We start from the raw sequence: 12,070 nt of genomic DNA, 5'->3' as shown, positions 1-12,070 counted from the left end.
CCAGATCTTTAAAGTGTCATTTACTTGCACAAATGTCTATTATATGGTTCCAGCTTCCTTAAATATGTGGATTTGATGCTAGTGCTTTGGACTTATTTTAATAAAATTCGTCGTGGTTTGGACAGTTTTTGTAGTTTTTTTGTTCGTTTCTTTTTACAAATCAAACGACAAGTTTGTTAACCCTGAAAACAACAATCAGCAAATTAATGAATTAGTAATAAAAAAACAATACTTGCAGCAATCTTGTAAATCTGTGTACTTCAGCGGCCACCAGAGGGCGATATTGTAATGATCAGTTGCAGAATATCGTTATTCGCCAGCAGTCTTTCTCTTTTGATGGCTTAACGTGATAAATTGATATTTTATTTCCTAAATAATTTTCGTTTTTAATAACCAGCAAACTGTAGTGCGTCACTGTTATTTAAAAAAAGTTGCAAGGTTTTTCTATGTAACACCCGTCGGAACCATATATACATATCCTGGTCGGAACTAATCCACTTCCTGTCCGTTCGAGTGTTGCCCTAAACTTCCGTTTAGCTGGTGCAACGTCGAGCTCACTTAGTTGAAGAGAAAAAACGCATTATTGTTTTTATCCAGATTCATATCGTCGACCAGGCAATCATGTCTAGTCGCGAAGCCCTCAACATGAAGCTTCCTCCGATCCAGTCCACGGCCGGAGCCGTGCCGATCCGGAACGAGAAAGGTGAGATTGTCCGGGTGGCTAGGAGGCGGCTAGCGGCGCGCTAAGTTATGCTGGCTAGCTAGCATAACGGAGCCGCACAGTTAACACAAATAGCTCTATTAATCTGCCTGATATGTTGACAGGACACTAGTTAATACTCAAGATCTCTTGAAAGTTAAAACAGTGGAAAACAGTATGGTCCAATGGGAAAAAATACCAAAAAGTTTCAACAACAATAGAACACTGGAGTCCGCACAATTCTTACAATGTAGCTGGAAGAAGGAAGGAACTTACAGTATCAGGTGCAGCAACAAGTGACCATAAAGCTTAATTTCCTCCTTTGTTACTCTAGAAATAGTAAACAATCATGTTGAAGTAGTTTTTGAGGCTGCAACTAGCTAATATTTCCATCATACGTAGTTGACCCATGTCACTGTCTACAAAATATTAGAAAGTGATGAAAAACAGCAGCAGAATAGTTATATATATATACTGGCTCTAAACGAAGATGATGTCTTTGGGAATTAGTCCAAAGTAGAACATCAAATAACTTCATTTGCTGATTAATCTGTCAATTATTTTTCTTGATTACTTACGTTAGTTTTCTGGGCTATGAAATGTTGATCAGTGTATCCCAAAACTTAAGGTGACATTTACAAATGTTGTGTTTTGTCCAACAATCAAAGCTAGTCAGTTTCCTGCCTTAGCGGACAAATAGAAACAGAAAATATTCACATCTAAGAGACTGAAATCAGTAAATTTGACTTAATCTTCTTACAAAATTACTCAGTCTGATTAATCAATTACTATAGTAGTTCATGATTATTGTAATTTATTTTTAATTATTAATATTTCAGCTCTGGTGTGTAATGCAAAGATATTCAGTTTACTATTGTGAGTTAAGGAAAATCTATCTTTTTTCTAAATGAAATGACTAGAAGGATTACTCTGTTGTCAGAGTATTTGCTAATTTATGGATTTAGTTAATGTTGCTCCAGTGGTTTTTACAATTAGGTTTGCACTAGATTTGTTCTACAGGGATTTTCAGGTCTTAGAAATAACTTTTCAAAGATCTGTGATGTCAGGATAATGTTTTAGCAGCAGCTTATACAGCGCATAATGCTCTCTCTTGGGGTCTGTTTAATTGTTATTTCAGATTCTTGTATCATGTTATTTGCTTAAGTAGATTCAAACAAACTTGCTTCTGTTTCTGCACATCCCAGGTGAGCTCTCCATGGAGAAAGTGAAAGTGAAGAGGTATGTGTCGGGTAAACGTCCAGACTACGCGCCGATGGAGTCGTCAGATGAGGAAGAAGAGGACTTCCAGTTTGTGAAGAAGGGAAAGGAAATGGAGCCAGAGGTGGAGCTGGAGGAGGAGGAGGAGGTTTCTGACCCACGTTTGAAACGTTTGCTCAACCGTGCCTCTGAGGACGTGGAGGAGAGGTAAAAACACAGCTCTTCAGATTTCATTTGAATTGAATGAAAAGATGAAATGTTGACTTGGCCTCATTACCTCCTCTTTGTCTGTCCTCAGGCTGGCGAGACACCGACAAATCGCAGAGCCCGAAGTTGTGGCGGAAAGCAGCGAGGACTCTGATGAAGGCACGTGGCACCCAGAGCGTGAGGAGAGCAGTGAGGAGGAAGAGGAGGAGGAAGAAGAAGAAGTGGATGATGAGGTTGATATCTGTGCTTTCAGCAGTCAGTATTTGTTCTATTTACTTGTGCAAGCAAAAGTTTAATGTACAAATTGTGATTCTGTGCAGGAAATCGAGAGGAGACGAGCGATGATGCGTCAGCGAGCCACTGAGAGGAAGAATGAGGAGATGGAGGTGATGGAGGTGGAGGAGGAAGGAAAGTCTGGAGAGGAGTCAGAGTCCGAGTCTGAATATGAAGAGTATACAGACAGCGAGGATGAAGCCGAGCCGCGACTCAAACCCGTCTTCATCCGCAAGTATGAACTGAAACAAATCAAACTGTTTCTGAAAACAGCTGCGTGTAAACTCATGGTGGCTCATGACTGTCAGCATTAACCTTCTGAATTCCAAGCAGTTTTCCTGGGGTTTCTTGCTCCTGACACATTTTTACTCACAGGAATATTTAGTTTGCCTCTTCTCTGTTCTGAGCGAACAACCTGCAGTCCAGCCAAAACTGTTGGTCGTAGCTGAAGCACTAAGGGCTTCTCAGTTGCCCTGAGGAGCACAGGATTTAGTTTTTTACTGAATCTGGCACCGCTTGTTTTTGGTTAATCCTTAATGAGACATGTAGAAGGAAGTGTTTTGATTCAATATCACGTTTTTAAGTTTATTTAAGTTTTGGATGAAACAGTGCTTCGGAAACTTGAAAATCCTTTCTTTCTGTTTTAACAGTTTCTTGCTCTGATCATTTTGGGGATATATATTTTAAGATCATATTCCTGTAAACTTGCTGACAGATTTTGGAATTCAGAGGATTAATTAGTTACTGTTAGTATTGATTATGTGGTGTCTAAAATGAAGTTAGATGTGTATTAACTTCTTCTGTGTCTTTGCGATTGTGATTTTGGCTGTTTGCTCTCTAAGCCAAAGAATTGTTCAGTAGGAACTTATTAACTTCGTCTTTGTGTGTATTTCTGAAATGTTTTTGCTAGCCGATCAACTTACATCCAGTGAGCCACCTGCTAGAGGGTAATTCGATTAATTCACCTTTTTAAAACCTGATGATTTGAAAATTTGCCAAATCATAAAATCAAGACAAGCTTAAATATATAACAGTACAGATTCTTCTTCTGCCTTTCACGACTTGTGCGCTGGCGTTTGCTTCCGCCTCTCATCTCCTTCCACCAAAACACTCACACCCCCGTCATGGCGGACACAACAGCAGACGAAGAGTTGGTCACGAGAAAAGGGCCTCATGTTACTTTGATTATCTGGAAGTGGTTCGGCTTTGACAAGACTGACACAGAGCAAACTACAGTCATGTGAAAGGTTTGCAAAAGTACTGTGAAAACGAAGAGTAGCCGCACAACTAACCTCCTTCAGCACCTCCGGCAGAGGCATCCTAAAGAATGGGAAGAGTGCCCGTAGCTACTGGAGTGCAGCATGACTAGCACTAGCCATAGCAAACAGACCGCAAAGAAACAACAAAAATCGATTAAAATCGTAATCGTCCAAGATGACTAAAAAAAAAAAAAACGGGATTTTATTTTTTGGCCACATCACCCAGCCCTATGCAAAATGATTCAACCTTCCTGACATTTTTGAGATTGTGGCAAAATGAGCAACATTCCAACTGCAGGCGATTTACTAAATCATATAAGAGGTGAACAGTTAGTTTATTTAAATATATTACAAAACCAAAAATCAAGATTTAATTCATGATCCATCAAAAATGTCAACTTTTGTGCAAAAAGCAGGCTGTAGTATTATTCATCCCCTATGAGGCTGTATCTTTAGTACTTTGTGCAGCTTCCTTTTGCTGGAATGACCTGCTGTAGATGGGACGTATCGTCTCTAACAAGCTTCTGGCAGCACTCCTTGGAATTTTAGCCCATTCCTCATGTGCAGTGGTCTTCAGCTCAGCAATGTTTTTAGGTCTACAGTACTCATTATACCATGCATGCAGCTGTATCTACAAGATTGTTCAGTTTTATAACCGAGACCCACAATTACATCTCAACCATCTCGTCTTATTGATGTATTCGTATCTTAAAACAAAACAGGCAGTAATGATTTATCTGTATCTGCTCTGTTTGCACCACAGGAAGGACAGAGTAACGGTGGCGGAGCGTGAAGCAGAAGAGCAGAGACAGAGAGAGCTGGAGGCCGAAGCCAAGAGGCAGGCGGAGGAGCGACGGCGCTACACCCTCAAGATTGTGGAGGAAGAAGCTAAGAAGGAGTTTGAGGAGAACCGGCGCACTCTGGCTGCTCTGGACGCTCTGGACACCGATGGAGAGAACGAGGAGGAAGAATACGAAGCCTGGAAGGTCAGAGAGCTGAAACGCATCAAGAGGGACCGAGAGGCCCGAGAAGTGTGAGTATAAACACAAGTCTGACTGCCTGAAATGGATTTATGATGAAAGAACCATGGAGTATGTAGTAGGGCTGTAGTCTTCAGCCAGTCAGTGAGTCGTAGACAGACATTTTCCATCATTAGAACCTGCTTATTTTATACTGAAATAAGGTGGAAGCAGGACACATTCCCATATTTATAGGATTTGGAAAATAGAACTTTAGCAACTGGTGATCCAGCACAAGAACTACTGAGGAATAAAACAGACATTTTAGATGATCTGTCATGTTGCTTTCTGAGCTATGATATGCAAGGTTTATATTCGACTTTTTGGCAATTAGTTTGAACAAAATGCAGCCACACCAGAGACTTCTGTGTCATGATGTCAGTTAGTTTGGAGCTGACTCAGAGTAAACATTCAGTAAATGTTCCATAAATTAAACCTACAGTCTTTATTTGGTTTGGTGAGTTAAAATGCAGAGGTCTGTTCCTTCTACTGCCAAAAATATTGACAACAGCAGAGCTTTTGTCTTTAAGAAAGTAACACCAGCGACTGTCTGGCCAATCACAGTTTGACTAATAGACCACTTAACCTGTACGCTGCAGCTCTGCTATCTGCTAGCAGTAGCTTCCTGAAGGCACAGTGATGCTGCTGTTGTTTCTGAAGATGGTAATGAGTTTTGTTTGTCCTCAGCATGGAGAAGGAGAAGGCCGAAATTGACAGATTCCACAACCTGACGGAAGAGGAGCGCAGAGCTGAGCTCCGCAACAGCGGCAAGCTGGTCACCAACAAAGCCTCCAAAGGCAAATACAAGTTCCTCCAGAAGTACTACCACAGAGGAGCCTTCTTCATGGTGAGTCACTGCAGAGCTTCTGTCTTATCTGCTTTTTTCTTGCTGACAGACAATCAGTACTGAAAATATAACTTCCCTGGTAGAGGTAATTAATACTTTAGGCTTGTAGGAAGTTCATCACACATAAAAATGAAAAATACAATCATCAAGGTACTGTAGTTTGGAAGGTTTACTTTAAGTTTTGGAAACACCAGATGTTGTTGCTACATTTGAAGCTCTGAGGCTTCAAGCCTTTTTTTTTTAATCTATTCAACAATAGTACATAATTCTCTTTAAAGGTACGCTATAGAGGTAAACTAAAGAACATGGCTAATGTGAGCACAGCACACACACACTTCCAAATGAGTGTATAGGTCCTTCAGTGACAAGAGATTGCAGCGCAGACACACTAAAAACACAGATAAAGATCAGTGATCTCCTACCTTTTTTGCATCACAGATTTCAAGCAAGACAATTTTCTACATGCTTGAAATCTCTTTCTGCTAAAGACTCTGTCTGAAATGAAATTTAAAAATAAATCATTGTTATTCAGTCAGTGCTGCCCCGTACCGGTCCTCAGCCCAGTAGTTGGGTACCGCTGCTTTAGATGATCCCCAGTACAACTTTTGTCCACCAGAGGTCACCGTTACTCCCTAATTGTGGCACTCCATGCTCACGTTGACCAAAAATATGTCAACAAAAGTCTCCTCAGTTATCAGCGTTTTGTCACTATAACGATGTGGTTTTTGTTGCAGGATGAAGAGGAGGATGTGTACAAGAGAGACTTCAGTGCACCAACTCTGGAGGATCATTTCAATAAAACCATCTTACCCAAAGTCATGCAGGTGAGCTGCTTTTCCTCTCCTCTCAGTGGTTCCCACATGTTTGCTGCCTCTTAGAGCAAAGACATTTTATATTCACCAAAAACCCTTAGAATGATGATGTTATCAGTAATTCAAAACAGCATGAATTTGAATCATTTGTCCCTTTAAATCTGTGCTTCAGTTTGCTGAGTTTTTAGAGTAGATGTCTATTTTGTATCTGCTCACTTTAGTGTTTCATTGAAGCTCCAGTATGAGGTTTAAGTCGAGCTCAGACTGTGAGTATTTAGGTGAGACACAAACCTCTGCTGTGACCTGATCTTTTCTCACAATCAGCACAGATGTTTGTTACGTCAGAGCAGCTGGAGATGTGTCCTCATCTGACCTGGGAGTGTTTTAATTTACATATTTATATTTTATTAGAATTGTGACACATAATCCATATCAGCACTCGGTGAAAGAGACAAGCGCTGGACAGCGTCATGACTTTGATATGAACCACATTAAGATTTCCAAGTACGGATTTGAAACACTGAGATACAGGGGAGACTGACTTTACTGAAGTCTTGTAGTTTGATCGCGTCATTAGGATTAAATAATTTACCCCATTAAAGATACTCTGTTGTTCACCATGTCATATTCAGCTTAAATTCAGAGTTTCCTGACTTTGCCTTTTCTGATTTGTGTTTCTTCTCAAGGTCAAAAACTTTGGTCGGTCTGGACGCACCAAGTACACCCATCTGGTGGATCAGGACACCACGTCGTTCGACTCGGCCTGGGCCCAGGAGAGCGCTCAGAACAGCAAGTTCTTCAAGCAGAAGGCGGCAGGCGTGAGGGACGTGTTTGACCGACCCACAGTGAAGAAGAGGAAGACTTAAGATGGGCACAAAACGAAAAGGACATCACCAGGCAGAGTGCAGCCGCAGAGACTGAACAGAGACCGAGCTGCATCCTGCTGAGTCCAGAGATGCCAGTTGTCTTTTCTGTGGAAGGAAATCAGCAGATTGACTGATTCCACCACTTCTATGATGTGTTTATCCACCAGGAAGCTGCAGCATCGGTGTTGGTAACTCCCAAGTTTACTTTACTTCGTCTAAGTGAGGTTGTATGAGGTACTTATTCATAGACAGTAAATTATTACTGTGACATAAAAAAAAAATCCATATATTGAAGTGTATTCTCTATTTAGAATATTCTTGTTTTCCCTTGCTGTCAGAAAGCCCTCTCCTTCAGCTGAACTTACACATGTGAGGAACTACATGCCCTCCAGTGTTCTACAGCACTAATACAGATACACCTGTCCACATTAATATAGTAGTTTTATGGTTGTGAAAATGTAGTACCAAAGGGAAGAGCTATCTGACAGCAAGGGAGAATACACTAACTATAGCGCACACTTAAAATACTGACTTTTCAGGTAGGTAAAATACATCAGATAAGATGCTGACGATGGTAAGTACCTCATACAACCCAACCTTAAAAAACAAACCATCCTTTTAAGATGTCACAACCTCAAGATTTTTCAATCCCCGGACAACACCCAGATTCTCCCTTCAGTTTAAAGCAGGGGCTTGTAAATAATCCGCTTGTAATGATATTTAGTAGCAGAATCACCCAGTTTTGTGAAAATACAGGTGTTGTAACTTGATTTGTTGGAATAAAAGTTGTCTGGATATTTTTTTTAAACAAAAGGACAAGAAAGTGGCAGGCAAACTGTTGACTTTTATTTTAAAAAAAGAAAAAAATAAACAGTTGACAGCACTCGGCGTCACTGATTTGTTGAGCCTGAGTGAAGCAGTCCAGTGTGTGAATGATGTTTGTTCAGTTGGTCAGAGTCACCAGCGCCTCCACCACGTTCCCCATGTGTTCCCTCAGACTGCGCTCGGCCACCGCCCTCGAAATCTCCATCTCAGACATCTGCACAGCAACACCAGCATCAGAAATAATTAAGGCAAATGTGCAGTTTTAATGAGTCAAATTATAGCTTCAAGGTGGAGTCCAATCCAGTATGCTTGTTGTTAAATGTAGTAAAAGTCTCCTCACAGTCCTGCTGAGACACATTGTTGGTGCACAACCTTGGTTCTAACTGTACAAAGGAAGAGGCTCAGATTGATCCACACACAACTATTCCAGAGCTTTACTAATGCACAGGACATTCAAAAAAGGAAGCGACTGATTGTGAATCTGGTGCATAACATCTTGACATGCTAACCAGCTAAACATCAACCATCCTTCTCCAGAATCACAGACACCACCTTTAAATTATGAACAAAAGTAAGAACTTTAAGTTACAAAGAAAGATAGTTGGTTTGGATAACGGTACCAGATTTACTGTCCCCTAACCCTGTCAGGTGCATGGGCCACTCAGAGCCAGGGTGGTGTACAACCACAAGAGCTGAACAATTTGGGGAAAATATTTCAATGTTTTAACCCCTTGGCACCTGAATTTATTTAATTAAAAAAACATTTTTTGTGTTTTTGCTTTCCAGTGGATGCTAAAAATAGGTGGAGATTGTTTATCTATTACACACAGAACACGGATACACAGATATATTTTATTATAATTAGGTCTCACTCCAACAGGTCCTACGAGAAATCAGTGCTTGCAAAAGGTTCCGAGGCACGTATTGAAAATGCACAAACCGGCACTGAGGGAATGGATATGCTCTCGGCTGCAGTTTGAATGAAAGTGGAATGTTGAAAATTTGCGACAATAGGCATCAAGGGGTAAAATATCCACTATGTAATGTATTCAAAATACGGTTTGGAGCGTTATCACGAGATTGTATCAAAAATGTAACTGGTATAAGGAAGACGGCATAAAAGAAAGTAAAACAACTGACATGACAGGTTAGACCCTGATTCACACTCGCAGTAAAATGTACAAAAACTAGATACTAAAAATGACACTGGGCTTATGTCATTTAAACTTTAATCTCAGGCAGGACAAACAACTCCTTAAAGTTTCTATCTGCTCAGAGTAAATATAAATGACATAGCATTAGTTTAATTATGTGGTAGATTTCAGTCTGTTATTTGTACATTACATTGTTTAAATTTGACTTGAAATCAATTACCATTACCATTACCATAACCTCAACAGATTTATAAATAAAAGATGAAAAAAAACTTACAATTAGTTCTACATCCTCTTTCTTGATGGTGACTTTGGCCAGCTCTTTTTCTCTGAAAACACACACACACAAAAAAACAGTTCATGACTTTTCTTCTAAATTAAAGCAGTCATACTGCTTTTCCTGGATTTGTGGGGATGTCTGATTCCCAAAATCTGCAGAAATTTAATGTAAAGCTACATGTAAAGTGAGAGAACACTGCTCTTACCTCTCTTGTTTGGCCTTCTGTTCTCGTGACCTTCTGTCTCCAATCACTGACATGGCCTGAGAGAAGAAACATAACTTTAAACAAAATCTGATGAGAATCCCAATCAAGTAGCTATTTAACTTAAAAACTTGTTGCACACATGAAACAATGAATTCGTTTTCAGTTTGTTAATCCGGGCAGTTTTAAAATACAGATGTAAAAACCAGACAATTTGTTCAGTTAATACAAGATGAAGTTCAGGATCAGAGCTGGATTATTTTACAAAACAATGACGTTGAGAAGCCCCAAAGCTACTTTTATTGTTGTTTATATGGTTGAACGTCTGTCCTGGTCTGACTGTAGAATTTCTTTCATGCTTTTCCAACACTGTTTTGCTCTTTACAATAATTTGACGTCTTCATTTGTGTTAACTTTAGATTTACTTATATATTCCACAGTTCTAGTCCGTTTACACAGTTCTCTGCCCGTGTACTGGTGAAGTTGGAGAAACGAATTGACACTATAACATGTTAAGATGTGCCAATAAAGCAAACAGGACAAGTGTATGGGTTTAGCTAGCTAGCTAGCTCTGAGGCTACCTAGCTGAGATAGCCACTGAAGTTACACAGCTATACAAGCGCTAACTAGCTATTAACATGTGTTTATCAAGCAAAATTCATGTAAGACAACTATCTGTTAGATTAATTTTCCAGCTACACTTCAAACACACTTTATGTCCCACATGGTTTGTTCTCTGGGGGCTGTTCGGACAGTGAAGGCAGCAGTGGCGGCATGCTTCCCGGCTAACGTTAGCTTCCAGCTCTCACCGTTTCTAAATCGGAGCTGGAGATTTCTTTCTCCTCCGCGTAGTCCGTGACTCTCTCCAGATCCGCCGCTCCGCTGTCATGTTTACGAGGTTTTTCTGCCGGTTTTCCCGTGCAGTTCTCCTCGGCTTCCAGATCCAGATCGACGTCTCCCTCTGCCGCCATGTTTGCTCCAGTGAAGCCGGAACGAAGAGAAAGGTTCCGCCAAATGTCGGAGGGGTTACGGAGTAGTACAGGAAGACAGTTTAAAGAAGAAGGTACCTGAGCTGGGATTTGTCGGTATTTAATTGTGTTACAGTGAAGTTTGGCTCTGTGTGTATGCTGTATTCGGTAGGACATGCAGTTTATTTAAACAATTAAATAATATTGAGTTTTGTCATCAAGACCGAACTTTTCAGGATACTGAAATTTATAACTAATTGAACTATCCACCATGATCAATATATGCAATAAATCAAATGTAGCATTTTACTATTTTTTCTACAATTTCATCAGAGGAGGTCAAAGGGTAAAGATGACCCCAGACCAAGACCCAGAAGATGCCCCTGCAAACGTCTATAAAGTCTAATTTATTTGTAAATCACATTTTAAAACAATACGAATTGAACAAGAGTGCTACTCACAATAGCTAAAAGACAGTAAAAAATTCTAAATATTTTGTTGCAGCAGCAGAAATTGAAGATATGATGCACATGAAAAAGATAGTTGTCTCACCGAGCGATAATAAAGACGTATGATAAGTTTTAACAATATTGAACACATTTTTCAAAGTTTTTAGGAGAGGGAAAGATCTGTCTTCATCTCTGCTAAATCCTTACTAGGAAAAGCTTGTTTTAGACCACTGTCAACTGTGCTGTCAAAGATGATCCAGGGTTTTAAAAATATATATATATATATCAACTGTCCGAAGCTGCAGGTCCAAGACTGGTGTCAGGATCGTCCAACAGGTCCCATTGACCAAACACAACGATCTCAGTTTTATTTTCATTAAGGTTTAGAACGTTTAGATCAGAGTCTTTACTAGTTATTTTATAAGATGATAGACTTTTTGTATTGTCTGAAAAACAATGAAAACTTTTTTTGAAATTTTTAATGGCCCCAAAGGGAAGCATATATATTTGACTCTAAAACAGGAACAATAACATTATCTCTAATGACTGTCCTGCACTGAGGTAGAAGAAATCTCACGTTGGAACACAACATGCCTTCACAGAAACATAAAAGGGAAATACTAGACCTCATTAATGCCGCAGTAACTTTACAAGAAAAACAACTGTGTTGACTCACAAATTTTAAGTAAACTGTAAGTATTAACTGAGAATTGGGAGGAAGGTAATTATCTAAGATACTTGAGATAAACATTTACCACACAGACACAGATTGAAACATAAAAAACATAAAGCATAATAAATATGACCCACATAAAAGATTCAGTCGCTGTCTGATTCTGGGAATATCTCAGCTACAATGAAATCCTGCTTTTGAGACAAGGACTGGATGTAAAAAAAAAAAAAGACTTTTACAAAACATAAGAAAGCTCAAAATATTCTGTATCCTCAGCTCCTCTGTTAACTTTGTGGTTGAGAAACAGCTAAACAACAA

General features: G+C 39.7%; 2 protein-coding genes across 2 annotated transcripts; one reads left to right on the top strand and one right to left on the bottom strand.

Moving 5' to 3' along the window:
• The first annotated feature begins 494 nt into the window (after nucleotides 1–494).
• Nucleotides 495–8,084, top strand: mfap1 (microfibril associated protein 1). The gene is made up of 8 exons (XM_022194829.2): nucleotides 495–703; nucleotides 1,906–2,125; nucleotides 2,217–2,358; nucleotides 2,446–2,633; nucleotides 4,421–4,690; nucleotides 5,364–5,523; nucleotides 6,258–6,347; nucleotides 7,022–8,084. Exons 1-8 carry the CDS (start codon nucleotides 622–624, stop codon nucleotides 7,199–7,201), a joined length of 1,332 nt encoding a protein of 443 aa, XP_022050521.1. The 5' UTR covers nucleotides 495–621; the 3' UTR covers nucleotides 7,202–8,084.
• On the bottom strand, nucleotides 8,026–10,680 carry hypk (huntingtin interacting protein K). The gene is made up of 4 exons (XM_022194832.2): nucleotides 10,472–10,680; nucleotides 9,666–9,721; nucleotides 9,458–9,509; nucleotides 8,026–8,240 (listed from the first exon to the last, which is right to left on the bottom strand). The coding sequence occupies exons 1-4, from the start codon at nucleotides 10,631–10,633 to the stop codon at nucleotides 8,145–8,147; spliced, it is 366 nt and encodes a 121-aa protein (XP_022050524.1). The 5' UTR covers nucleotides 10,634–10,680; the 3' UTR covers nucleotides 8,026–8,144.
• Nucleotides 10,681–12,070: the final 1,390 nt, after the last annotated feature.

This window comes from Acanthochromis polyacanthus, chromosome 2, assembly GCF_021347895.1.
Source record: "Acanthochromis polyacanthus isolate Apoly-LR-REF ecotype Palm Island chromosome 2, KAUST_Apoly_ChrSc, whole genome shotgun sequence".
NCBI lineage: Eukaryota > Metazoa > Chordata > Actinopteri > Pomacentridae > Acanthochromis > Acanthochromis polyacanthus.
This window is presented reverse-complemented; position numbering and strand designations above follow the sequence as displayed.

Coding starts and splice junctions, on each gene's coding strand:
- mfap1 (XM_022194829.2), top strand. CDS start 622: ATGTCTAGTCGCGAAGCCCTCAACATGAAGCTTCCTCCGATCCAGTCC. Junction 4,691..5,363: donor GACCGAGAGGCCCGAGAAGT/GTGAGTATAAAC, acceptor GTTTGTCCTCAG/CATGGAGAAGGAGAAGGCCG. Junction 5,524..6,257: donor ACAGAGGAGCCTTCTTCATG/GTGAGTCACTGC, acceptor TTTTTGTTGCAG/GATGAAGAGGAGGATGTGTA.
- hypk (XM_022194832.2), bottom strand. CDS start 10,633: ATGGCGGCAGAGGGAGACGTCGATCTGGATCTGGAAGCCGAGGAGAAC. Junction 9,722..10,471: donor CCAGCTCCGATTTAGAAACG/GTGAGAGCTGGA, acceptor TTCTTCTCTCAG/GCCATGTCAGTGATTGGAGA. Junction 8,241..9,457: donor AAGAGGATGTAGAACTAATT/GTAAGTTTTTTT, acceptor GTTGCTGTGCAG/ATGTCTGAGATGGAGATTTC.